This window comes from Grampus griseus (genome assembly GCF_964374135.1).
Source record: "Grampus griseus genome assembly, chromosome: 8".
In the NCBI taxonomy this organism is placed as follows: Eukaryota; Metazoa; Chordata; class Mammalia; order Artiodactyla; family Delphinidae; genus Grampus; species Grampus griseus.
Window position 1 is genome coordinate 64,350,623 of NC_139002.1, and position 27,365 is coordinate 64,377,987.

General features: G+C 45.7%; 2 protein-coding genes across 2 annotated transcripts; one reads left to right on the plus strand and one right to left on the minus strand.

The window, feature by feature from the left end:
- The first annotated feature begins 7,179 nt into the window (after positions 1-7,179).
- On the plus strand, positions 7,180-15,322 carry AKIP1 (A-kinase interacting protein 1). The gene is made up of 6 exons (XM_082659571.1): positions 7,180-7,223; positions 7,438-7,665; positions 8,147-8,227; positions 10,575-10,679; positions 12,018-12,089; positions 14,919-15,322. Exons 2-6 carry the CDS (start codon positions 7,444-7,446, stop codon positions 15,060-15,062), a joined length of 624 nt encoding a protein of 207 aa, XP_082515697.1. The 5' UTR covers positions 7,180-7,223; positions 7,438-7,443; the 3' UTR covers positions 15,063-15,322.
- A 121-nt stretch (positions 15,323-15,443) lies between these two features.
- On the minus strand, positions 15,444-24,368 carry LOC309826893 (uncharacterized protein C11orf16). The gene is made up of 6 exons (XM_082661311.1): positions 24,193-24,368; positions 22,796-22,952; positions 20,746-20,980; positions 19,452-20,108; positions 16,492-16,712; positions 15,444-15,744 (listed from the first exon to the last, which is right to left on the minus strand). The coding sequence occupies exons 1-5, from the start codon at positions 24,357-24,359 to the stop codon at positions 16,492-16,494; spliced, it is 1,437 nt and encodes a 478-aa protein (XP_082517437.1). The 5' UTR covers positions 24,360-24,368; the 3' UTR covers positions 15,444-15,744.
- Between the last annotated feature and the right edge of the window lie 2,997 nt (positions 24,369-27,365).

A 27,365-nucleotide genomic window follows, 5' to 3' on the forward strand; every position in this document is an offset into this window, starting at 1 on the left:
TATACAGAAAATAAAAGTCACAGCAGACTTGACTGAACTTTACATGTGTTGCTCAAGTCATACACAGATACTCAGCAAAGGGTAAAGCCAAACTAGGCTCAAGATATTTAAGTACAACCTGTTACCAATCATTAGCTGACCACTAAACTATGCTGACAATCCCTAGGAAGTCAGGCTTAAAAATAAAAACAAGAATTAAAAGAAAAAAAAAACTGAGGAGACACATCAGTGGCCACACATTGCAGGGGAAACAGACTCTACATACTTAGTCCAGGCAAGTTACCAAACAGCCAACAAACAACAGTAGCAGCAACAACCCCTGGTGAGGGGGAAGATCAGAATCGAGAGTTGCTATATTATCTAAAACAGAGGTCAGAAAACTATAGTCCACAGCCCAATTATGGCCCATTGCCTGTTTTTTTTACATAAAGGTTTTTTTGGAAGACATCTATGCTCATTCATTTACATATTGCCTATGTCTGCTTTCCCACTACAACAGCAGAGTTACTTAATTACAACAGAGACCACATAGCTTGCAAAGCCTAAAATATTTACTGTATGGTCCTTTATAGAAAACATTTGTTGGTCCCTGATCTAAGATGTTCAGTTTTCAACAAAAAATTATGAGACATACAAATAAATAGGAAAGGGAAGCCTATATACAGAAAGAGGACACACTTAATAGAAACTGGCTCTGAGGGGGCCTAAATGTTAGACTTAACAAAGATTTCAAGGCAGCTGTTATAAATATGTTCAAAGAACTGAAAAAATAGACAAGTTTTTTAATTAAAGTATGACAACAACTCAATAGAGAATATCAATCAAAAGATAGAGATTATAAAACAAAACAAATGCCAGAGTTGAAAAGATATGAAATGAAAATTCACCAAGGGATTCAACAGCAGATTTGAGATTGCAGAAAAAAAGAATTAGTGACCTTGAAGATATATCAATAGAGATTATCCAATCTAAAGAAAAGAAAGGAAAAACGATGAAGAAAAATAAACACATACTAACATATGTGTAAGGGGAGCCCCAGAAGGAGGAGAGAGAGAGAGAAGGGCAGGAAAAAAAGGCCCAAAACTTCCCAAATATGAGGAAAAACAATCTACCCATTCAAGAAGTGTAATGAACTCCAAGTGCAATGAACACAAGAATCCACAAAAAACCTACTAGTACCAGCAAATGAATTCAGCAAGGTCACAGGACACAATATCAATATGTAAAATTCAACTATATTTCTATATACTAGTACATAATCTGCAAATAAAATCAGGAAAACAATTCTATTCCCAATGACATAAAAAAATAAGTATTTAATACATTTGTTAAAAGAAGTGCAAGAGTACAGTAATAGCTATACAACATTGCTGAGAAAAACCTAAAAAAAAAAACCTGAAATACACAGATGTTCCGTTTTCATGAATTCAAAAACCTAATGTTAAGATTACAATTCTTCCTAAATTGATGTATAGATTCAGTACAATCTCTATCAAAATCCTAATAATTATGCATAAGCTGATAAGCTGAATTTAAATTTTATGGAAATACAAATGACCTAGAATACCAAAACAATTTTGAAAATTAAGAACATAGTTGATGGATTCATAGCTGCCAATTTCCAAACTTACTAGAAAGCTATAATAATCAAGACAGTGTGATACTGACATAAGGACAAACACAGATCAATGGAACAGAATTAAAAATCCAAAAGCTGATCCTTATATTTAATTTGTTAAATAATTGATATTTAACAAAAGTGCCAAAGCAATTTAATGAGAAAAGGATAGTCTTTTCAAAAAATGGTACTAAGATAATTGGATATCTGCATGTAAAGAGAAGAATAAAGACCCTTACCTCATAACACATACAAATGAATGCAAAATGGCATAAACCTAAATGTAAAAACTAAAATATAAAGCTTTTAGAAGAAAACATAGGGAAAAAATTTTCAAGACCTTGGGTTAGGGAAAGATATATTTAGATATGACACCAAAAATATTGTACAATCCATAAAAGAAAAAAATTAATAAGTTGGACTTCCATCAAAATTTAAGATGTTTGTGCTTCAAAAGACACTATTGTGAAAATGAAAGCCATGACACAGACTGGGAGAAAATACTTATAAATCATATGACTGATAAAGAATTCTTGTTAAAAATAAGAACTCTTGGGCTTCCCTGGTGGCGCAGTGGTTGAGAGTCCGCCTGCCAATGCAGGGGACACGGGTTCGTGCCTGGGTCTGGGAAGATCCCACATGCCGCGGAGCGGCTGGGCCCGTGAGCCATGGCCGCTGAGCCTGCACGTCCGGAGCCTGTGCTCCGCAACGGGAGAGGCCACAACAGTGAGAGGCCCACGTACTGAAAAATAAAAAAAAATAAGAACTCTTATAACTCAATTAAAAAAAAAAATTTAAAAATGGAGAAGATTTGAATAGACATTTCATGAAAGAAGAAATAGGAATAGCTAATAACCGCAAGAAAACATGTTCAACATCATCAGCCATTAAGGAAATGAAAATTAAAATCACAATGAGATACTACTTCACACCCATTAGAATGACTATAATCAAAAAGACAATAACAGGGACTTCCCTGGTGGTCCAGTGGTTAAGAATCTGCCTTCCAATGCAAGGAACACAGGTTCAATCCCTGGTTGGGGAACTAAGATCCCACATGCCGTTGGGCAACTAAGCTAACGCTCCACAACTACTGAGCCCATGCACTGCAACTACTGAGCCTGTGCACTCTGGAGCCCATGCGTCACAACTAGAGAGCCCACATGCTGCAACTACTGAGGCTGCATGCCACAAGTAGAGAGCCTGTGAGCCGCAACTACTGAACCACATACTGCAACGAGAGATCCCGCATGCCACAACTAAGACCCGACGCAGCCAAATTAAAAAAAAAAAAGACAATAACAAGCACTGAGGAGGATGTAGAAAAATTGGAACCTTCATACATTGCTTGTGGAAATGTAAAATGGTACCGCCACTCTGGAAAACAGTTTGGCAGTCTCTTAAAATGTTAAACATAAATTTACTGTAGCACCCAGCAATTTAACTCCTACGTATCTCCCCAAGAGAAATGAAAACCTGTATCCACACAAAGTCTTATACCCAATCTTTTATAGCAGCCTTATTCATAACAGCCCCAAGCTGGAACAACTGGTAAATGGATAAACAAAATGTAGTATATTAATATAGTGATGCAATATTATTCAGCCATAAAAAGGAATGAAGTACTGATACATGCTACAATATGGATGAACCTCAAAAACATCATGCTAAGTGAAAGAAGCCAGACAAAAAGGTCACATATTATATGATGCATTTATAGGAACTGGACAGAAAAGGCAAATTTATAGAAATGGCAAGCAAAATAGTGTTCATCTGGGTCTAGGGGTGGGAGCTAAGACTGACTGCACATGGTGGACACTAGGGTTCTTTTTTAGGTCATGAAAATGTTCCAAGACTTGATTGTGGTGATGATTGCATAAATTAACTAAAATTAAAATAAATTAACTGAATTGTATACTTCGATCAGGTGAATTTTATATATAAATTATGCCTCAAAGTAGTTTTTAAAAAACTCTACATGGATTCCAACTATTTATATCTTCCAAAATTACTATTCCTTTAATCTCTGATGTTTTTAAAATGACAAAACTTTTCACTAATCATTCCTGCTCTGCAATCAATTTTTTAACTTCCAGTCAATTTTTAACATTTTGTGAAAGCTAATTCTCAGAAGTTGGATTCATTTTCTTTAATCTATATAATTGAGATGACAATTTTGATGAGTTTCTTTCATTCCCCAGTAACCCAATGAGTTGATGTAATCAGGCAAAATGAATGATCTAATGACTCACTCAGTCATGATATAACGACTGTAATACTACTTTACAAAGCTATAATGATTCTAAAGCTCTCTAAGTCTCCTGAAGAAATAAAAATACCACCTGTCAGATAAAATGATTTATACATTCTTCGGTATGTGCAGTATAAATCATTGTCTAACTGGCATGACACCCACTTTTGCATCCTACGTTTTTAACACTTTTTGCCCCCTCCACATAGAGAAACAGAATTTACACTGCTCTTCACTAGATTTGTTTTTTGTCCTCAAAAAGTCCCAAATACGGCATCAATCTCTTTCCTCAGATCTCAGGAATAAACACTTCCTCCAGTCATCTATTCCCCCAAACATAGACAAATAACTTCTATGTGTTCTCTGTAATGAATTTACCCTTATGAAGAAAGAAATCATGGAAGACTTATACCAATGGTTTCTTTCTCCATCAATGATCAGATACATTCCTGATTATATGCCCTCCCTCTATTTTTCGGTCTATTTCTAAGTCTCTACCAGTGGCTTTCAGGAGTACCTGGCTTGGGCTGTGTTTGATTCACAAGGGTCCTGATGGCAGGTCATGTTCCATCACTTTTTTCCATCCAATCTTAAAAAAGAGAAAAAGGATTCGCTCAATCTGTGGCTTACAGTACGAACGTTGAAATTATTTTTAAATATATATATATATATATTTATAAACATAAAGACAAACACAAAGATTTAATTTCATGTCAGTCTTCAGGCTTCAGTTTCATTCCAAGCAACTTCTTTCCCATATATTTCTAAATGTTAAATTCTGGAAAAATTAGTTACAACTGAATATTCATTGAATTCATTAAAGTGTATGTATGTGGATTTTTTTAAGAAGCCAATTCTTATCTGGCCTAAAAGGAATCTATTTAAACTAAAAATTCAATCAGTAAATTCAACAAATATCTATTGAACACCTACTGCTCAACAGTCCCTGGATACTTAGGGACAAATAAGGAACAGTTTCCACCTTCAAGAAGTTTATAAGCTGATAGGAGAGAACTAATCAGAACTACATATAATTTAAATCAGTACCACAATATTAAAAAAAAAAAAAGCCATGAAAACACAGGTTGTACTTGGGAATCATGCAAGATTTCAAAAACTTCCCTTGACAAAAAGATAATGCTTCAACTGGAATGGAATTGGGAGTGGAGAGTAGTAACAGAATCCTGGGGAAGAGAGTCAAGTGGGGTGCAGTGTAGATGTAGTCTCAGATGAGTGAGGGCATATTGGGAGAGAAGGCTGAAGTCTGATGAAGATAATAATACTAGCTAATATTTATTGAGCATTTACTATGTGCCAAGTACTATTTAAAGCACTTTACATATATTAACTTATTTGATCCTCACAACTACCCTATGAGGAACGTACTGTTATTATTCCCATTTTATAGATGGCAAAACTGAGGTATAGAACAGTTAAGTAGTCTGCTCATGGTTACACAGACACAGATAACAGTTATGGAGCCAGGATCTTGAAATCCATAAATAATAAAAGAAGAACAAATTCTATCTCACCCCTAACTACATTCATTATAAGAGCAATTAACAGGTATCTTAACTACCCCTTCTCCCATTAATTCCTAAGCCATCCTTCAAGGCCCAGCTCCAATGTTTCCTTCCTACAAAACCTTTCTTGATCCCCCAGCTGAACAATATATATTTCTCCTCTAAGCTTTGTAGCACTTATCTGGATCAATCTTACAGCAAACAGCATATGAACAAAATCTTAATATTTCATTCCTAGCATTACGGATTTTATGTGCATCATTCCCTCTTTTAAGTTCTCCTTTATACTTTGTATTCTCCACCCCTCCTAGGGCAGTGCCTGGCACTTAATGGTAGCTATATCTATGGAGCACTTATTCTTGGCAAGGCATCGTGCTGAGTATTTTCCAGGAACTCTCTCACAAAATCCTTACAGCAACCCTATTCAAGCATTCAATCGCTATTTTCAGTCCCTTCTGTGGCAAATAAAATACTAGATGACTCTTAAACTCAGTAAACAAGGCAGATATGGTCCATGTCCTCAAGAAGCTCACAGTCTATGAAGAAGTACTATTGGTATCCTCTAGAATAGAGATGAGGAAAAGTGAGACTCAAAGAAATTAATTTGTTTGCCCAGAATCACACAGCAAAAAAGTGGCAGAGTCTGAATTCAAACTCAGCTCTCCAGACTGGATATTTGGAACCCTGTGCATAAAACCACTATGGTCTAAAGGAGGCACCTAAGAAACACTTATTGAAGGAAAAGTTTTAGAAAACTCCTACAATGAAAACTATCCCGAGGATAATGAAGACTTCCATTCAATTTCGCTCTGAGAGGAAAGCAGGAAATGAGCAACAGCGCAGATGGAGGTTGTAGTAGTATTCTCATACACACCTGATAGCTCAGAACTGCTAATCAAGCCATCTGCTGAGGAGACCTGCTCAGCACTGAGGATTTCCTCGTGTCCCTTAAAGTGGTCCCTCCTGAGCAACAAGGCCTCGCTGCGCGCCAGGATGGTGTAGCGAAGTCACTAATTCTCAATGAGACCCTGTATCTCCTACCAGATAACCGGTGGCGTGGAATGGAAGGTAAAGACGCACGGCTCCTTATTTAAACGTGGGGCAACTATTCTCGAAAGGTGAACCCCCGCCCCCGAGAGAAGCGGCCTCCAAAAAAGGTGTGTCTATACTTCTCACCGGAGGAGTGAGGAAGCAACCACGAGGGGATTACGAGAGACCCAACAAACAACGCAGGCACCCCTGGCCCTGTGGGCGGACATCCCACAGCCCACAGCCTGCTGGCCAGACAGACTCCCTTCTCCAAACGCCACTGTGGCGGCCGCACTGTTTGGCCTATCCTAGTCATCTCCCAAACAAAAGAGGTTTTGGAGTAGCGATATCCCAAAATATAGACCAGGCATTAATAGGCACCTGGAGGCACGCGTCTTACTCCCCACGATTTCTTAGCCCAACAGACCACCTGACTTTACACCAGGTTCTCCGCGTTGGGCGGCGGAGACGACCTCTAAGGGCCAGATCCTGACCCAGGGCCTCCTGCGACAGCGTGGACAGACAGCCTCCGCCACTGGGTCGACTCCGGTTCCCGCGACCCGCCAGCTGGCAGGCCCCGCCCCGCCCCCTACGCTCTGGCAGTTAGGCCGACAACCCGCTCACAGGAGCAGCGGCCGGGACACAGTAGGCTTGTCCTGTGAGGGCCGCACGCTTCACCGCCCCCGCCACGCCCCTCGACCCCGCACCGCCAATGGCCTGCTGCGCCGGCGCAGCATGCTCCAGGCCCAGCCCTCCCTCGACGACCGTGCGCTGAGCGCATGCGCCTTGAGAGGCCGGTTGGGTGAGGGATTCTTAGCGAGGGAGGGGGAGACGGAAATGGAGGGTCTCCGCGCGCATGCCTTCGCCCCTGACACCAAGCCCGCTAGAGAGCGCGTTGGGCGGAGCCGGGGGCGGCGGTCGCCGGGGAGATCAAGGCCCTGGGTCCGACCCCGAGCTGGAGCGGGGTGCCGGAGGCCCGCTAACCCGCCGGTGTTTGTGTCTATGTGCCCTCGCAGGGAGACATGGAGAACTGTTTGGCGGCCGCGGCGCTGAACGGGGTAGACCGACGTTCCCTGCAACGCTCGGCTAGGCTGGGTCAAGAAGTGCTGGAGCGGGCCAAAAGGAGGGCGGTGGACTGGCATTCGGTGGAGCTTCCCAAAGGCAGCGTGGGGGTCATTTCCCGGGAGCGGCCCTACAGAGAAAGAGGGCTGGCAGCCGGCCCCCATCGCCTTCTCCCAGGAGAGGTGAGGGCCCCAGTGCTGCGGGACCAGACCATTCATTCGCTCAGCAGCGGCTTGCTGAGAACCAGGGCACGCCACACAGCAGCACCCGAGGGATCCTGTCCTTGGCGGAAGCTGTTAAGTATCAGGACAGTGAACCGGAAAGCCTTTTGAAAACTCTTGACGTTTGACAGATTCCTATTGGCTAGCTTTAGGATACCGCTGGAGACCGCTAGTGCTCGGCCCTGGTTGGTTACTTTTTACAACAATTCTTACAGGCTACCGTTTGATATTAGAGGAAAGCCAACAAACCTGTCTTTGTCCTGGAAAAATTGCATGTCTGTGTATTCCTTTTAGAGTTGGAATTCTTTCTCAGTAAGAGGCTTTTACTGACTTAAACGAGCCGTGGCCTTTCAAAAAGTAAAAAGGAAGGTATTCCCAAAATGACTTCCTTCTCCAGTAGGGAATACAGATCTCACCTGTGACTTGCCGTTTATTCACATAGAGAGAAGAAAGACACCCAACCCTCAGTGCTTCCTTCAGAACAATGGCTGAATTCATGGACTATACCTCAAGTCAGTGTGGGGTAAGTTGGTGTAAGCCAAAGTCATGCCCCTGATCTGCCTGCTGATGGATCACAAAGTGGATTTTTGTGGAATTTAGGGAGAATCTGGAGACTGCCTGTTCACCCTGCCCTGCCTTCGTGGGCAGGTTGTAATCAGCCAAGGGTTTAAACCAGGTGATAAATCCAGGTTAGAATTCATTCAACAAATATTGGATGCCTAACTTTAACTGTTATGAGGATACAGCAATGCACAAGCCAGAAGAGATGTGCCCTCACTATTGTTTGGGGGGGCGGGGCTTATTTGCTGAATTCCAAAACAAGTCCGAATATTAGCGGTATTTAAAACTTTGAACTGAAATTTTTTTTTAATCAGTAAGATCGTTCTAAACTGGAACCGAGCCTCTCTGTTTTCAAAGCAAAAACTGAAACAGAATCCCTCCATTAGATCTTAATCTCTGTTCCAAGTCCCTGATAAGGTAGAGTGCTTTTGTGTGTGTGTGTGTGTGTGTGTGTGTGTGTGTGTGTGTGGCCACACAGCATGTGGGATCCTAGTTCCCCAACCAACTTGCACCCCCTGCATTGGAAGCACGGAGTCTTAACCACTGACCACCAGGGAAGTCCCCCTGGTAATGTAGTTTTTAAGTATGCCCCTTTGGGTCCATATCACTTGTTGGCCACAGAGGTGGTTATGTGGCACAGATGCAGTGCCCTCATCAGAGGTAATGTGGCTTAATGGCAGGAGCAGCCTCCCAGGAATCAGACCTGTGTTCTGCCACTTTCTGGCTATAATGCCTTAGGCTAGTTAGTCTCTCTCAGCCTTACCTTCCCACATGGTACAATGATGATGTTTCAAGTCCTTTCCAGCCCTTATAGTCTGTTTCTTTGGTTTCCACTGAGAGATGAACACCAGAAAATTGTCATAAACTGTAGCACAGGGTACTTATGTGAGATTTTTGGTCCCATTCATTGAAGTGGGTGAACAAAGGTTTTAAAGGCCCTCTTCTCAAAACCATACACTAAGGTCATCTTTAAGTACTTTCAGGGAATGTTGAAGGCAGGCAGCCAACATTCAAGAAAATCACCTGTATGGAAGGTACTCTCTGTCTTCTAGGAATTAAAACAGACTCTGTGGTCTCTTCCAGCCTTAACATTTTATGATTCTTATGTGTTTGTAAGGGTGCTTGGTCTGTACGGCAGAAGGAAGAGAATACCTTGTTTCTGTCCTGCTTTTCAATTTCATAATGAATATTAAGTTTCAAAAAATCTCTAATATTTCTACGTCTTTTATAAAATCCTTGTGACTCCAAAAATAGGATTCCAACCAGTGAGATACAGTTCAGAGAGTATTTTTATGTTATTATTTTGTTAAATGGTTTTAGAAAAATCCATAACTTTGGCTCTACTATAAAGTGATCAAGTTAAACACTTTGGTTCATGGTTCAGTAAAAGGAATAATATTTGTCTTTGGTTTGAGGTTTAGCAAATTGATGTTCTTCGTTTTGGTTTTCAGTTCATGCTTTAGTTCAAATCTCCATTAAGGAATGGAGGCTCAGAACCTCTCAGCTTTCTAGAAATAGAATTAAGAACAGTGTTTGAGTTTGCTTTCAGAATTTTGGAGCATCCCCTAAATTACATCATTAGAGTCATGTCCTGACATGCTTTCCCCAGCTTCTCATTCTTTTGGTCTCTTGCCTTAAACATTGTCCCTACCCTCTGTTCAAAGCAAGCAGGCTTATGTTGTCCTCATCATTAGTCACAATCAGGGGCAAGTCTAAGGTTAACTTTGAGGGGGAGGAAGGAAGTAGACAAGAAAAAAACTGCATTCTGATCCTTTGGATTATTTTTGCTTAAATCGGAGTCTTCTCCCTCCCCTCCTCCGCATGGGGAGAACAGCTGCATAGCTGTTGGGTTTATGTTATATTTCCTGTTGCATTTCTAAATCTCAAGGAGATGCACCTCTCTCTTCTCTTGTCCTTGTCTGAGACTTAGTAAACCCAGACCTGTTTGTCAGAACTTGTCATGAGAGGAGATGAAAGGGCTTGTGTATTTGACCTCGGGGTGAGGATGTTGTGAAAATTATTTAACCTGGCAGAGAGCATGGTCCTACCCAGCTTGAGTTGCCAGAGTTCTTGCCCTACAGAGGCAGCAGATGGCAGCAAAGTAAGGCGAAGTGCAGTTTCCTTCTCTGCAGCCACTTTACACGGGCTAAGATTTGTTATATGACTTCAAAGGCCTCTCAAGAGGGCAGGTAATTTACCTTTGCTCTCTTGCCTCCCTCCTTAACCACATTTGCCCAAGTAACAAGGAGTTTTTTGAAAATTTGACCAGTCTATTTGGTTACCCAGCATCTTTCACATTACTTCTCTAGAAATATTATTCATCTGTGCCAGAGGAAGGAGGGGCAACCCACGTCTATCGTTATCACAGAGGGAAGTCGAAGCTGCACTTGTGCTCGGACACTGGGAATGGTCAGGTATGTATCCTCAGCTGTGCTGTGCTGTGCCCTCAGCTTCCCAAGATAGGAGGCCTTACATCTTGGAGCTCCTGCTGGATTGTATTATTGGATGCCTGGGTGACTCAGCATTACAGCGCTCCACAGAAATCTATCACCTCCCAGCCTTAGAGAACTTACAGCAATGAACATGAAATAGGAGTTTTTGTCCAAAATAAGATATTAATGCCACTGTCGGATCTTCAGTTGAACCTGCAGTCCTGGGCCAAGGGATTCTTGGACAGGCTTAACAAAAGGCCTTTCAAATATCTTCTTCTGCATCTAGGGATATGAAAGAGATTTTTAATAATCACATATTTCACTCTAAGGTAGTGATAAGTATCATGTCTTTGGTAATTTTAAAAAAGGAAATGCAAGGTGGGGGTTTCTTTTAACAAAATGCTTTTCCTAAAGATAACAATTACAAGCCTCTCACTGCAAATTACCTGTATTTTACCACATGTCACTCTGGGAAGCCAAAGACTCTACTTGTTGAACTGATTCAACAGGAGTCCTTTGTTGTTGTTTCTGGGGAGAGTAGGCTTTTTTTGCTTTTGTTTTTCTTTTTAAACTCCCCTGGTTGTACTCAAAGATAGCAAACTTAAGTTCAGAGTCTAATCCACAGGTTGGATTCCTGACTTCTCTGGCCTGTGGGTTTAGGGAAGGGACGGGAGAGTGGCCGCAGGGATGTGAGCCATCCTGTTTCCCTGGCCTGGGGTACAAGGGGTAGCACCAGAGCCTGGATCCTGGGCTTCCTCTTCTGCCCTGGCCTAGGCCCTCTTAAGAGTGCTTGACCCTAAGGGAGTTACATGTGGGCAAGAGTCATTCGTATCCCTCCCATCCCTTCCTATAAGACGTAAATTGGTGCCTCTAAGGGAAATTGACTTTCTCAGTTCAGCCTCTTCCCCTCTAGTACTCCCACTGCTGGGAGAACCTTGGAAGAGAATTCTATTTTCTGAGAGCCTGTTAAATGTCAATCACTTTTGCACTTTAGATCTTCCTTACAGCGTAGTATGCCGAAGCTATAGACTAGGAAACCAAGGCATAGAGAAATTAATCTGTCCGTCTCAGTAAATGACACAGATAGGATTCAAACTCAGGTCTATCTGAGTCCAAAGCCCATGTAAGGATAAAAGGTAATCATGGTAAACATCTGACTAAAAATACTTTGCAGAATTCACTAAAAGCCTTAAGAACTTAGGTGACAACTTGGAAAACACTGACAGAACAATTGTTAGTTCCTAATTAAGTAGGAAAAATTTTCTACCATCCAGAAGTCAAAGTTTGGGCCCTAATCAATGTTTCTACCTCACTCTTCAGAGAAAAGACACCCCCCTTGGTGTCGGAGGCATCCGTCAGACGTCAGAGTGTGCGCTAGAGGCATCCCAGCCTGTGAGTACAGAACTTCTAGGGTACTGGGCTCCACCACCACTGCAATTCCATGAACTGATCTGGTTACTATAGGGTTCTTTGTACTGGATCTATAGTATTTTTAAGTTGGGATATTTTTACCCTTGGGGACAGTGTACAACATTTTAGTTCAGTGTAAAATTATGTTTTCTTGGTATCCTTCCTTCACTTGAAATTTCAGGGATACTCTTTGTGCCTGAACTCATAGTTGCGGTTGGAAAGAATGCAAAGTATTCATATCTCCATTCCTACAGCTCAGCTGGGCTGGCACTGGGTCCTGTTGGAATTCCACCATCTGTTCAAGCAGCAGGAGGGGCCTGACCCTCCTGCTTACAAAGTGAAAACCATTGCTGAAATTCTGAAACGTATACATTTGGTTAGATCAGGTTCCAAAACATTTGAAGGGATTTGTTCCCATTTTCCGCAAATGTTTCTCTGTGAAAACATACAGTGATGTTTTTAGGATAAAATATTCATTAGTTCATGAACCCACGGAATCTTTTGGAACTTGGAAGAGCTGGAATTCTGAGGAATGGAACTCTGGTGTGTTGCTGCAATAGTTTGCTTAATTTTTGTTTGCATACAGTGTGCTACTAGCCAGGATTCAGAATATACTAGAGTTAGTAGCAACTAAGACTATTCTGCTTTTAGTACAAGTTGTTAGGCTTACATGCCTCTAATACTTACTGTATTTTGGTAATGCTAATCTTCCTGATGTTCACAGTGTAGGAATCACAGAGGCCAATCTTGCACCTTTTATGCAGACAAATGAAGCATCCTTGGCTTTCTGCAATTCTGATACAGCTGTATTTTCTGAAACCTTTTGTTTATTTTCATAGTTGATGACTAATAAATAGTTGTGGCATTGTCATACACATTCACGTCAGTTAAATGATGATAAGCCTCCAATTTTGCAGTAACTGGGCATGAAAGGATATAGCATAAAGCAGCTTCGGAAAACCTTGGCTTCAAATCTATTTGCAAGATGGAAAGAGAGGAAGTTTCATAAAAGTATAAATATTATCATTTATTCCTCCTAGCAGAATTTACTGGCAGTAGTTTGGTCCACCTGCCCCCCACCCCCAGGGGTGGTGTAGAAATGACAGCTTCTGCCTGTGGCTCCTTCTGAGCATTGAGTAAGCATTGGTAGTGGTCTCCCAGTTGTGGGATAGGCGCTTTGGCTCTTAATTACAGGCTCTTTTCTGGTTTGTGACTCTGCTCTTTGGCCATTTGAGCTGAGACCCTTCCTCTGCCTGCATATCTGCCATGACCACTTACCAGCCGGGCATGAAGTCTGTCCTTGGAGAATGGCTTGTGCTCAGCTCAGCTCTAAACATAAATCTTTCCACTAACTCCAGCTTCCAGTGTTTTGTAGTATCGATCTTCTTTGACTTACGTCCTGATAAACCCATTGTAAGTTGAAAATATCATAAATTAAAAGTGCATTTTTTTTTTAATTTTTATTTATTTATTTTTGGCTGCGTTGGGTCTTCGTTGCTGCACGCGGGCTTTCTCTAGTTGCAGTGAGCAGGGGCTACTCTTTGTTGCGGTGCATGGGCTTCTTATTGCGGTGGCTTCTTTTGTTGCAGAGCACGGGCTCTAGGCACACAGGCTCAGTAGTTGTGGCATGCAGGCTCAGTAGTTGTGGCTCGGGGGCTCTAGAGCACAGGCTCAGTAGTTGTGGTGCACAGGCTTAGTTGCTCCGTGGCATGTGGGATCTTCCTGGACCAGGGCTCGAACCCGTGTCCCCTGTACTGGCAGGCGGATTCTTAACCATTGCACCACCAGGGAAGTCCAAAAGTGCATTTAATACACCTAACCTACTGAACGTCATAGCTTAGCCTAGCCTACCTTAAACGTGCTCAGAACACTTACATACCCTGCAGTTGGGCAAAATCATCTGACACAAAACCTACTTTATAATAAAGTTTTGAATAGTTCATGTATTGATAATTTATTGAATGCTGTAGTGAAAGTGAAAAACAGACTGGTTGTATGGGTGCAGGATGGTTATAAGTGTATCAGTTGTTTACCTTCGTGATCCTCGTGGCTGACTGGGAGATCGCTCACTGCCGCTGCCCAGCATCACGAGAGAGTATCGTGCTGCACATCACCAGCCCGGGAAAAGATCAGAATTCAAAATTGGAAGTACGGTTTCTACTGAATGCGTATCACTTTCACACTATCGTAAAATCAAAAAACCGTAAGTCTGACCATTATAAGTCGGGGACCATCTGCATAGGAGAACCGGTCTCCCAAGGGAGGGCTTTAGCCAGCCAGCTGACTTTCTGCATGACAAAGTGGAATCTACTCATAGTGTTCTCAGCTTTAGGTGAAAAGGAATGTTCCATCCTCCTAATAATGAACTTAGCAAAGCACAGTTAAAAAGAATACTTCTCATTATCCCACAGCGCCTTGCCATTACTGCTGATCTGTGATAACAAGTGCCACTGCCTACTTTTGAGCCCAAAGCAATCGTCATTAGCCTTTCCCTCTACCTGATTCTTAACCTTTCTGCTCCAACCACAGTGTTCCTTTTATGATCCTTCATGTTCCTATAACAATTTTGTGTTTTCACATACATGCTTATTTGTGAGCTAATTTTAGAAATAAGGAAACAAGCATAAGGAGAGGCTGAGACTGGCCTAAATGACAGTCCTATTACGTTGCCAAGCCAAGCCTTGAAAGCAGGACCTCCTTCTCCCACGTTAGTACCTCACTCCATCACACACAGAGGGAGCCGGGTGGAGGTGACCTGACGGCACTGGTACATAAAATCTCTAAACTGCTAATATCCACTTTTCCTTCCAGGCTGAGAACATCTCTAAGGACCTCTACATAGAAGTATATCCAGGGACCTATTCCATCACTGTGGGTGTAAATGACTTGACCAAGAAGACTTACATGGTAGCAGTTGATTCAGGACAAAGTGTGGACTTGGTCTTCCCCATATGATGTTGACCATCACAGACATCGCCTTTTTCTTGTTTGTTTTTTAAGTATCAAGAAGAATAAAGCTACCATATGTCCTTTTAAAGTTTACACATTAATCCTGCTTTTAATGCTGACTGTAGAGGGTCAGCCTTCCTAGGAACTGGAGTTTGTCTCTTTCAGTGCCTATTTTAACTTGAAAGTCCCTTCACCCTCTTCTGCCTGAAGTAATAATGTAATGATGCTGTCTGAATAGTTTTTACTGCTTGCTTTCCAAGTAAAGGTTAATTATGATAATAAAGTGAGAAATTTGGAAATGAAGAGAATTCCTTTTTATTGGCATTAAGAAGTCAAACAAAATGTTGCTCATGTACAACTGAGGCTTCATGAAAAGATGGCAGAGAGGCTGTGGACACATTTGCCCAAAGCAGGCCAACCATGTTCTGTAGCTTCTGTGGAAGAGGCATCCTCAAGCAGATCGCACCAGGCCCCTGGAAGGGAGCCCTCGCCAGGGCCGCCACACTCCTGTGCCCCTTAGGACAGGTGCCTTCCTGCCACTTATCTGCAGGGATGTCTTCCTGGGGTGAAGATGCTGCTGCTTATTGGACTATCACCTGTGGCCTGCACTGTACCATTTCCGTAGAAGAAGGCCTTGTGTCAGCCACTTTGTAACTAACTCCTCCTCAGGTATCTACTCTTTAGCTTCCTACAAGAGAAAAAAAAATCCTGAGTGTCTTATTTTGATTTTAAAATCAGTGACTTGCTATCCTTAAAATTACAAAGTCATTGATGTGTCCTAAACATCTTTAAGCTACCACACCAACAGTATTGTTGCATCTCTCAGTTTAGTTGCCTAGGGAGTCACCTCATTTTGAACATGTCTTTCCTCAGAAAAAAGGCCAGTATTTTATATGATGAAAACAAAGGTTTGGGGACCTCCCTGGCAGTCCAGTGGTTAAGACTTCACCTTCCAATGCAGGGGGTGCGGGTTCTATCCCTGGTCGGGGAGCTAAGATCCCACATGCCTCACAGCCAAAGCACCAAAAAAACATAAAACAGAAGCAATATTGCAAAAAATTCAATAAAAGACTTTAAAAATGGTACACATCAAAAAATATATATATCTAAAAAAAAGAATACAAAGGTTTAAGTAGAGCTGTATTCGCATTCCTAGCAAAGAACAGACTCTCACGGACCGAGGGCCTAGTAAAGCAGGCCCATGCCCACCACCATAGGGTAGAGGGGTCAGTTAACTGGGGATCCTTGCACCCCTAGTGATGAAATTCGTGGGTTCTGTAAGCCTTCTGAAATCATATGCAAAACTGTGGGTGTGTGCAGTTTTCTGGGAAGAGGGGCCATTGGTTTTATCATTCTCAAAAGTGGTATGACCCCAGAAGGTCAAACAACCATGGAAAGAGTCCTTCAGAAGCCCCTTCCCAGCCATCTGCTTTACCTAGATCCTTGGGGCTTTTCGTTTAGGGGGAATTCTGGTCTCCTGATGTGCCGCAGTACCCCGACTCAGTTTTTTGTGTTCAGCTTCCTCTGGCAAGATCTGTAGTGGCTTCATGCCAGTGGCTTCCAGGACCAGCTCCCTGGGACTCCCCGCTGCTGCAGTTTTCACTTTCTGTTGTTTGTTGCCCTTCTCTTCTTTCCCGATGTTGCAAAGTCTTGTTCCTAAACCCAAAATTCAGTTAGTTGAATATGCCACCATTTTGATGGGATTAGACTTGACTTATGTAGAAGTGTATCAAGGATCACAGAATCCCTTAACTGTCTGAAGCCTGTTTCAGTCATAAGCGAGGGTGGAGAGCAGCATGACTGCTGGCATGAATCCTGGCCCTCTAGGACTGTTAGGTTAGTCTCAGACAGTAACCTCACTGCCTGCAACTAAAAGGAGCCAAAAGTGTGGAGGGCGGAGGACCCATACAAGAGGATCCTTAAGAGGTAGAGCCTCAGACCAGACTGTGAAGCATCAGTGCTTGATGGCAATCAAGCGCAGTGAGGAGAAGCAAAGCAGCACATTTCCTTAAAAGGATACAAGATCTGGAGGGGAGAGAAGAAAAGCTCTGGTATTTGCCATTGTTTCTAGCCCAGGCACACACGTCGTTTTACAAGCTTCACCTCACCAGTTCACCTCGCTAGTTAGTGTGGTGTGCAGCACTCCATCTGGGACGGGGGTTGGAGATGCCCCTTTCTCCACGCCCCATGCAGGCATACTCTCCATAGCTTTGGGTGCAGAGATAGGACCTGGCAGAAGGCAGGCTCACTGATTCTCATGGTTCAGCTCCAAGAATTAACCTTTGCCCAGAGCATAACAAATGATCCAGTACCTAGAGGAAAGCCAGGCCAAGTACCTGAAGATACTATATTTCTCCTTATAGCCAATTATTAGAATGTATTTGGGTGCGGGGGAACTTTAGAGTGGATCTGTTTAAATATGGTGATGCGGGGAGAGAGGCTGAATGTAGGTGTGGGTGCGTGGGTAGTGGCAATAAGAGCGGTGTATGCTTGGGGCCAGGGAAGATTTGTTTGGCCTCAGTCAGGTTTAGAACCAGTCTGGATAGAACGCCATGGAGCAGGCCACAGCCATGGGAATGCAGGCCTGGAGTCTGGGGCAGGTCTGACCGCCATGGCTTCTGGTTACCCCACTGGCATTCCTCTCCCTGAGACTGGTCTCATGCCACCTCAGTTGCTGCCCCAGAGACTCCTCCCTGTTGGAGAGATACAGCTTTTCTTTTTTTTTCTTTTCTTTCTTTTTTTTTTTTTTTTGCGGTATGCGGGCCTCTCACTGTTGTGGCCTCTCCCGTTGCGGAGCACAGGCTCCGGACGCGCAGGCTCAGCGGCCATGGCTCACGGGCCCAGCCGCTCCGCGGCATGTGGGATCCTCCCAGACCGGGACACGAACCCGCGTCCCCTGCATCGGCAGGCGGACTCTCAACCACTGCACCACCAGGGAAGCCCGAGATACAGCTTTTCTTTCTCCAGTCTGTGCTGAAGCAGGAGGGCAGTGGAAACTATGGAGAATTTAGCTTGAAAACTCTAGACTTTGGCACCATTTTCTTTATATTATCACTTGTTGGAGGGCATACCCTGTAGAAACAGCTGCTTCCAAGCAGCTTCTACCAAGGCCTTTCACTGCAAGGAAGGAGGCCCAGGAACACCTATCCCTGCTCCTACCTTTATATTTTCAATACAAAGTGTCCTCTCAGGGAGGGGAGGAAGAGCCCAGCTAGTCATAGCTATAGCTTCTCGTCCCTCTACTTATTTCCCTCTCAGAGGTGGGGGAAAGATCACACACCTCGAAAGCCAAGGGAGGAACCTCATCTAAAATACAACAGCAGCCAACACATCCATCCCTGCCCACTCCGAAGCCCTGGGGTCCAGAGGAGTCCCCCAAGAAGGTTTCTCAGTGTAGAAACAATTTCTCAGCCTCCTGGAACTGAAGACTAATAAAGGCCTTACTCCTGGTGTAAGGTTAAAATCCTCGTGGGCTAAGAGGTCCTTCTGGTTGAGCAGCTGTCCTGAAAATAGGGCAATGGCTTCCCATGGGGACCCACAATGAGTCCCAGTGTGGGCAGTGCCTACAGATCCTTATGCCCTTAGCGGTGGTATTCTTTAGCCCTCAGTATCCCTGCCCCAGAGTGGATGTTCATTTAGTTCACTGAGGTTGAATTAGTCAGCTCAGGGCCCCAAGAATCTAGTCTAGGGCTGGCTTATCCAAGTCACCTCCTTCACAAAGCTCTGCCGGCTGCCTTAGGCGTCTGCTCTTTCTGGGCCCCACTGGGAATTTAGACCGCACGGCATGAGGCATATCAATGATACACTGCTCTAAACCTACACGGGCATGTTGCTTGGGTAGAGAAGTTTGGGGATGGCTGCAGGTTGCCGATGACAATGACACTGCCTCCCCTCTCAGTGGTAGAGTGAGACGCATAAGGCTGTGCCTGGTTCCTCCCACTCTGACTTCCTAAGGGGCCCATCTGGAGAGTAGGGTCTGATGGCCAGTGTTTAAAGACCCGTTTCTGTGCTTCTCAGGGTGCTGAAAGACTCCAGTCAACACCTGGAGGCATTCTGACTGTACATCCAGAGAAAAATCAATGCCTCCAAGTAAAATGAGGGAGGGGAGGGTAGAAATGGACAGTGGCAGAGTCCTGCCGGTAGAGACTAGTGAACAAAGAAAAGACAGTTGTCAAATAGGGATGCAAACCTTAGCACAAAGATCTGCCCATCCTTTCTTGTTAGGTTTCCATTTAATCAATAAAACCCACGTTTCCCTCTTATCACAGCCCCTCCTTTGACATGACTAAGTGTTACTTCCAATCCCAGCACAGCGGACATGTGCATCAGATTCCTGAGAGACACATGGGAGGGAAGGGAGCAGGGGCCTCAGCCCTGCCTTAGGAAAAGGTCTACCTGGCTTCCTGGGATGCGGCTCGGACCCGTTTCTCCTCCAGTACCTCCATTCCGGCTGGCAGAGGCCACCCTGCCTCCTTGGAGACTCCTCAAGAAGGATGGGGGCCGTGTTGCCTGTGCTGTCCACCAGCAGCCTCTGGGGAAGGCCCATCTTCAGCTCATTCTCCAGATCCTCCTCTTCAGAAGAAGAGGAGGTAGAGGAGGAAGAAACAGCCATGGGAGCCTGCACTGCTACTTCTTCCTCCTTAGGACCCTCAAGGGGCAAAAGCTGTGCCGTGGGCTTCAGCTCCGTCTCTGGATGCTCTCTGGCTGTGACCCCTGAGGTTCTGGTTAGAGGCCACCAGGTGGGTCCAGCCAAGGGGCGGCAGCAGAGGCAGCCCTGGCCCAGCAGCTGGCAGCAGGCATGCGGGTGGCAGGGAGGGCACAGGAATGGAGCGCCCAGAGGAAGCCCGCCGGTGACACATCCAGCGACCGGCCCCACCAGAGAGCAGCAAGGGGCCCAGAGGAGGGGCCTGGGGTGCTCCGTGGTGAAACCCTTGTGCAGCCTGTCCACAGCCTTCTTCCAGACAGCTGGGGGCACCCACCTGACCCCTCCAAGAGGCACAGGAGCTGTCCTGCCATTCCAGAAGTGAACAGTAATTTCTTCTTCTTTGGATGCTACATAACAGAAAAGGTCACAATTTTGTTACAGCCGCCTCTTTCATATCATGGGATAAGGGTTCTCCTCTCCCCAGAAGCAAAGCCTCATCACAGCCCCTCTGCTCTGCTTCCGCCTGTGTGCACCTCTCCCTGGAGAGCCTGCCAGGGACATTCCTCACCTGCCCCATGTTTACTACCCCTTCCTGTGCCGCCATGTCTTGGTTTTCACGTCAAAACCAAGATGCATCCGCAGGTGGGGGAAGGGAAGGAGAAACCTCCTTCTGTCGCTTCTCTGAACACAACGATGCTGACTGGCTGGCCTCGCACAAGGGGACTGCCCCAGTCCCTGGACGACTTGGTGGGGGACCAGTCACGAGTACTGGTGTGACCCCAGGATAACCTCACCACACCATGGGTTAAGTAACCAACATAGACATAGTAGCCTTGGGCTATTTTGCCCTGATAAAGAATATTTTATAATCTGAAAAATATGATTTGTCTCTCTGTAGCCACCCTCAGGACGAAGCTGCAGGTGAAAGGGTAAGGATTTTTTAAGCCTCTAAGACCCCTAAGCTGGAGAGACACCCTTTGCTCTCTCCTCAGCCTGATCACCAGCCTGGCCCCTGGGGACTGGGAGGCCAGAGCGCTCCCTTACCTCTCTGGGGGTCTCTTGCCTCCAAGCCCAAAGGAATGGTGCCGGGGCCATAGCACTGTTGGTCTGGTCCCCAGAGTGCCAGCACCTTGTCCCCAAGGCGCAGTGAGTATTCCACGGATGGCGAGAACTGAATGACATCTTCCTCCAAGACCACGCTCTGCCGCTGGGCTGGCAGCCCTGGGCATGTGACAAGGGGAGCCTCAAATTCCACCAGCAGGAACCCCTGCCTCTCCAGCTGTGGGAAAGAAAACACTCAGAATGAGACCTGGCATTAGGAAGTACTACAGGGAGCACCATGGTTCCCTACAACGCCTAGGGCCAGACCCAGGGTCTCCCTCGCATGCGGCAAGGGCTGGTTAGGGAAAGGGCAGGGCCAGGCGCTGCTCAGGAGCCCACTATGGCAGAGACAGGCCGGCTGTGAGGCGGACGCTCTTCCCTCTGCTTCTTGCCGTGGCAACTCTTGTTTATCACTTCTTGCCTTTCCTGTCCTGTGCTCTTCCTTTTCCTGTTTTGTTTTTTCGGTGGTATGCGGGCCTCCCACTGTTGTGGCCTCTCCCATTGCGGAACACAGGCTCTGGAAGCACAGGCTCAGCGGCCATGGTTTACAGGCCCAGCCACTCCGCAGCATGTGGGATCTTCCCGGACCGGGGCACGAACCCGTGTCCCCTGCATCAGCAGGCGGACTCTCAACCACTGTGCCACCGGGGAAGCCCTCCTGTTTTGTTTTGTTTTTCTGCTATCTTTATATTTGGCCTGCAATTCACAGGAGTAACCTGGGTCCTCTGGATCTTTCCCCAAGCACACCCCCTCCTCCCAGCACTCCCAGGAAGTGTTGTCCCTGTGTCCACGGCCAGCCAGGGGTGGGGTATCATCCACAGGCCCTCTCGGGTGAGGACAGGCTGGGGCTGTTGGAGCAGCCCTCTGCACTGCCATTACGTCCATGAGGGGAGGCTGGGCAAAGGAAGCAAATGAGCAGCCTGGCAGAGAGGGCAGGAGAAATACTAAGCTAATTAAAAGAACAAGCTTACAAATTGACTTTTATCAAACCACTAGACAGGATCTACATTTGAGCAAAACCCTGTTAATATTTCATTTGAAATTACATATTAGTTACTTGAAAATGACAAAATGACTTTTGATTGGAAATTCTATCATTTATATATATTTTTAGAAATCACACTTGTTTTCCCTCTATGGATCCACATTCACAAAGTCTGACTCTTTGTGGGAAGACAAAAATACCAAAGAAGCAAGTAACCACCAAAGTAAAGCCCAGGCCTGGCCCCAGCACGCAGGCACCGTGCTCCTGTGTGGAGGGACACAGGCTTACACGAGGAACACACATCTTGCTCCTCTTTCCCTTAGGCTGGCGCCCATCATTTGACACACTGAATTTTCCTGAACAAAGTGCTTTTATTGTATATTTTCTTCACTGTTATGGATTGAATAGTTACCCCACCAAATTCATATGTTGATGTCCTAGTCCCTAGTACCTCAGAACGTGACCTTATTTGGGAATAGGGTCATCGCAGATGTAACGACTTAAGACAAAATCACACTGAGTACAACTGAGTAGGGTGGGTCCCTAATCCAATGACTGGTGTCCTTACAAAAAGGGGAAATTTGAACACGGACATGCACCCAGGGAGAACAGCATGTGAATATGAAGGCCAAGATCAGGGGATGCTTCTACAAGCCAAGGAACACCAAAGATTGCCAGCAAACCGCCAGAAGTTAGGAAAGACGCATGGAACACATCCTCCCTCACAGCCCTCAGAATCACCAACCCTGCCAACACCTGGACTTCCAGTCCCCAGAACCGAGAGACAATTTCTGTTGTTTAAGCCACTCAGCTTGTGCCACTTTGTTACCCAGCCCTAGCAAATTAATGCACTCACTGACATTACATTTTCACTTCTGCATCCTGACCATGGAAGATCTGTGCTTATCCAAGAAACTGAACTGCTGGGCACACACAGCTGAGGCATATCAGGTATGACAGGGCCATCCAGAGGAGCATATGGGGAGATGCTGGGACTTAGGGACTTGCCTCGGGAGCAGCCTTTATCTGAGCCCTGTAATAAAAGCCATCTGCTTCCCTTCTTGCCAGGACCCATGCGTCCGCAGCATCTCCACCTCTTCTCAGCCAGCCAGGCCCCTGCCATGCTGGGTCAGCAATGTGGAGACACGGGTCATAAGATGCATATCTGGGAAAAAGCAAACGGAATTAGGGAGTAGAGAAAACCAAGCCCTAAAACCATCAAGAAACACGTTTCAGAGTTAGATCTGAGCAGCGCCATGGTGTGTGCATGACAGATAAGGCAATATGGAACAGAAATCCATGTAAAGAGTGGCAATCTGTGACTTCCAGTAAGATAAGGTAAACTACTGGAAGGGGCAGAAGGAGAGGAGAGTGAAGGGAACCGTCGTTTGAGGATTGGGAATTGTTTCAAGGTAATCAGGGTGGGATTAGCTTTTATATATTCTGGTTATGAGTGCTGGTCTGAGACTAGACAGCAGGCCAGGAAAGACTTCCAGGAAGGGAAATTCTGAGGCGGTGTGTGGGATTCCACGATGAGGCATGGAGGCTTGGATGGTGATGCCAAAGGAGCAAAATTGCAAGAAGGCTGAGCACTGTGGGGTAATAAGAGAGGAGGAGGTGTTTGAGCACAGGAAGCACAGAGGAGCTGACTAGGAGGCTGTGAGACAGAAAAAAGGAGAAGCTAGTTCTGGGAAATTTTGTGGACAGGACCAAGCTGTAGGGAATTGTTGAGTCAGGGTTGGGTTTCCGAAAAAAACTGTTTACTTTGTGGGCAAGCCCGGATACAGGCTTTGAATGAGACGGTCCACACAAGTGAATCAAGAAAGGGGCTAAAGTGTTCAGGCTGGCATGTCTCTAACCTGGGCAGACTGACTTGAATAGCACGGACATGAATCCCTGGGACTTGCACAACCTGTATGTGCTTACAGGCTGAGGTTCCTTTCCCCTCTTGTATTCACACTGTAGACAGCCAACTAAAGATACCATTCACAAAAAGCCAGGATAACTGAGGGATACTGAGGGAACTTGAGGAGGGACCTGGAGACCTCACCTTAGCGGTTGGTAGCAGAAACCCTAATTGCTCATGTAGTCCCATGGCAAGTCTCAGAGCTGATGGTAAAATGAGCTAGAAGTTTATAACTGATGATGCCTGACTGCCTTCCCTCACACATGCCAACTCTGACATCTGCCACTCCGCTAAAAGGTGGGATGAAAGCCAGGTCAACCCTTGATGTCACTGGGAGTGCAGTTTAGACTAGGGGAATATTAAACCCCAAGCTACTCAGAGCCCACACGGTAAAGAACCCTTTCAGCCTTCCCAGGAAGCAAGCTCTCTCCCTCCTGGGCCATCTCTCCCACCATCTAGAACCAAGAACAGAGAGGAAAAAGGAAGCCGAGATCGATACCTGGTGAGAGGCCTCTGCCGGGTGAGCCAGGGTGCTTGGGAGGTGAGAGGGCAGACGAAGGAGAGTTCCCAGGGAGGAGCAGTGCCGGCCCAGGCAGGGGCCTTCAGGGTTGTGGCCACGCTGCAGTATTTGGGCAAAGGCATCCCAGGCCCTGGGGAGGAGTCCATTTCCTTGGGAGAAAACACCTGAGAACAAGCGGCACTATTATCTGAGTTGCTGTTTATCTGAGTTGCAGCCCACAGCCCAGGAGAGGGCGCCTGGCCGGGGCTGGGCTCAGCTCTGCGGTTTGCGGCCTCTCTGCGGGCGCACCCGGTCCCACCGACGCGCAGGGTGTCCCCAGAATCACCTGCCCGGGGAGGCTCAGCTCAGGAAATAGGGGAGGGGTTGAAAGAGCAAGAACTGGGATTTCAGAGAAGGATCTAGCTGTAGTAAATCCTTCACAGCCTGCTGGCTGCGTGCTCACTTCACCTCGGTGCTTCAGTTACCGCCCAGGAGATGAGATATGGAAAGCACCTGGCATATTTAAGTAGCTCAACATACGTTAGTTTTTTTTCCCCCATCTCCACCCCAGTTGTAGGGGCTTCGGGGGTAAGACCACACGCCCCTTCGCAAATCGTAGTCCTGGTGACAAACTGACCCCTAACCCAAGCCACAGACTTCCCTCCTAACCCAGTCACCTGCGGGACTAGACCGAGCTGAGAGCCCAGGGCTGTGGCCTCCGTAGACGTGCTCAGAGGCGACAGGGCCACCCAGGGCCCGAGATACCACTCCGCTGGCCCAGCCCACCACAGCCCTGTTGAGTCTGCTCCTGCCCAAGTCCACAGCTCTGACCCCAAAGGGACTTATCACAGCCTCAAACTCCACCTCAGCCTCAGCCCCTTCCAACAGTTGGGAGTTCACGGCCTCAGACCAACTGACTCCTGGTTGCCTAGCAGGTTGCCATGGATGCGAGCCAGCTGGGCCGAGGGCGTGTACTGAGCAAGTGCAGAGGGGGGCTGGGGCCTTAGGCCGCATGCGCGGGGCGAGAGGGTAGGGGGTAGTTCTCCGCCTTTCTGGGGAGGGGGTGTTGGCGGGAAAGGCCAGTGCGACCTCAATTCCCCAATAGCTCGGGCTTCACCCTCTGCCAGAAGAGTCCGTCACGGTGTGCAGCCCTCACGGATCCCAGGAGAGTCTCGTGATGGGGGGAGCTGGTCCCCCAGAGACTCAAGGCTATTGACCTGCCTTCACCCGGTGCGGGCAGGAGGCTGGAGTGGAGGGAACCACTGGGTGGCCTAAGGACCCTAAGCTAGAATTTGTCTTTAGTTTAAAAAAAAAATAACCAAAAGTGTGGGCATGTTTGTCTGTAACAGACAGGACTGCTGAGGAGCAGAGGTGTAATGATCACTTGGGGTGGTGGGAGTGGACAATGGGGACCAAAGGAACAGAAGTCTAGATTCTGCTCTCATTTGAACATCCAGAGGAGGAGGCTGGTATCTGAAGCATCTCACAGTCATTGTGCACTGGCTGTGTGCCCAGCACTGTGTTCAGTGCAGAAGACCAAAAAAGTATGTAGGAACGTTTGTGGTTGTCTCTACCCCATCCATCCCTGCCTTCCACCAGTTCCTGTTTCTGTTGTGGCTCTGTGTGGTTAGGAGAGGCTAACTGTACCCCCCGATTCATGAGTGTCCATCAGCACATTCCATCCCCTGGCCACTAGGGCATGGGCATGTTCCCGTGCCTCTGGAATCAGAATGAATCTGTTGGAAATCCTGGGTTATAAACTTTCTTTTTCCTCCTATACATAAATAAGAAAGCTTGAGGTTCTGGGAGCTTCTGACAGTCTTTCTGGGACACTGAAGCTATTCCCAGAGAGGACAGACCTAAAGAAAACAGGTTCTTGGAACAGTGTTGAGCCCTGCCTGAAGGCGGCCCTACTGCTAGAAGTTAAGGTATGTAAACCAATAAATTCCCTTTATTGGTTACACCAATTTTTATCAGATTTTTGTATCGGTTGCCACCGAAAGCATCCTAACTGATGTCTACCCTCACAGAGCTTAATTTTGCAGCCAGGAGAATGACTGTTACCCTAAAGGCTGAGGGATTTAGTCTCTGGCTATGAGAGAAGGCTTCCTGAATAAGATAGGTGGGATTTCAATGGTGAAAGGAAGAAGGAGAATATTCCATTCCGTCTTGGTAGGAAGCAAGAGCTAAGACAGAAGGATGCATTTGCAAGACTGTGATTTTCTTTTTGGGGTGGAGGGAATGGGGTGTCATGGGAAAATCAAGTGTGGATATTTGGGAAGGGGCCAAATTGATGGGAGCTTTGAAAACCAAGCAGATAAATGTCAACAATGTCATAGTCGAAAGGAAGTTGTCATAGGGCTTGAGCAATGAAATGACATGAAACACTTTAAGAAAGAATATCAGAGTGATGATAGAGCCAGTTGAGAACAGAGCCCAGGAGGCCTCGGAGTTATCCAGACACAATGTGACAAGATGGGAATAGGAAAATAACACCACCAAATATTTCCTGATGCCTACCTGACTTGAATCACTTTGCTGGGTGCTAGGAATATAGGATGAATAAGACTGACCCCTATCTTCAAGGAGCTTACACTCTACTGAAGACAGAGATAGGTGTGCAAAGATAGCAGGATAAGAACGGCAAGGAAATATGTGTTCAAAATAAAGGAACAAGTAATAGCTGTGGTGGAAAGACTTCACAGAGAGTTGACAATGGAGATGAATGTGACAGTGTGTTGGAAGTCCTGCCTGGGCTTGGTGACAGAGGGGACGTGGGAGTTAAGGAAGAAGGAAGAGCTGAAGCTCATCATAGGAACAGAAATAGAAACATTTTGAAGGCAGACTCCAAGATAGGGGACGTCAATGTCCTTCCCACATTTTCTGGCCTGGAGAACCTGAAGAATGTTGATGTCATGGGCAAAAAAGGAAAAAAAGAGGATAATAAAGTTTAAAAATAATGGCTATGAAAACATTATGTGTTTTCATAATGTTTCACATTATGTTTTCACATAATGTTTTCATTATGTTTCACAAGCACTGTTAATACTGATGATAAACATAAGGGGTAGCTGCTTTTCCTATAATTCTCATTCTGTGGATGAAGAACTGAGAAAACACAGTGGGGATGCAGCAGAGTCAGAATGTAAACGGAGGCAGTGTGACGTGGAGCC

Excerpts from the sequence above, each read along its gene's own strand:
- LOC309826893 (XM_082661311.1), bottom strand. The coding sequence starts at position 24,359 with ATGGACTCCTCCCCAGGGCCTGGGATGCCTTTGCCCAAATACTGCAGC. Across the intron at positions 22,953-24,192 it reads CGGCAGAGGCCTCTCACCAG|ATATGCATCTTATGACCCGT; the intron begins GTATCGATCTCG and ends GCTTTTTCCCAG. Across the intron at positions 20,981-22,795 it reads AGATAAAGGCTGCTCCCGAG|CTGGAGAGGCAGGGGTTCCT; the intron begins GCAAGTCCCTAA and ends TCTTTCCCACAG.
- AKIP1 (XM_082659571.1), top strand. The coding sequence starts at position 7,444 with ATGGAGAACTGTTTGGCGGCCGCGGCGCTGAACGGGGTAGACCGACGT. Across the intron at positions 7,666-8,146 it reads ATCGCCTTCTCCCAGGAGAG|AGAGAAGAAAGACACCCAAC; the intron begins GTGAGGGCCCCA and ends TTATTCACATAG. Across the intron at positions 10,680-12,017 it reads CGGACACTGGGAATGGTCAG|AGAAAAGACACCCCCCTTGG; the intron begins GTATGTATCCTC and ends CTCACTCTTCAG.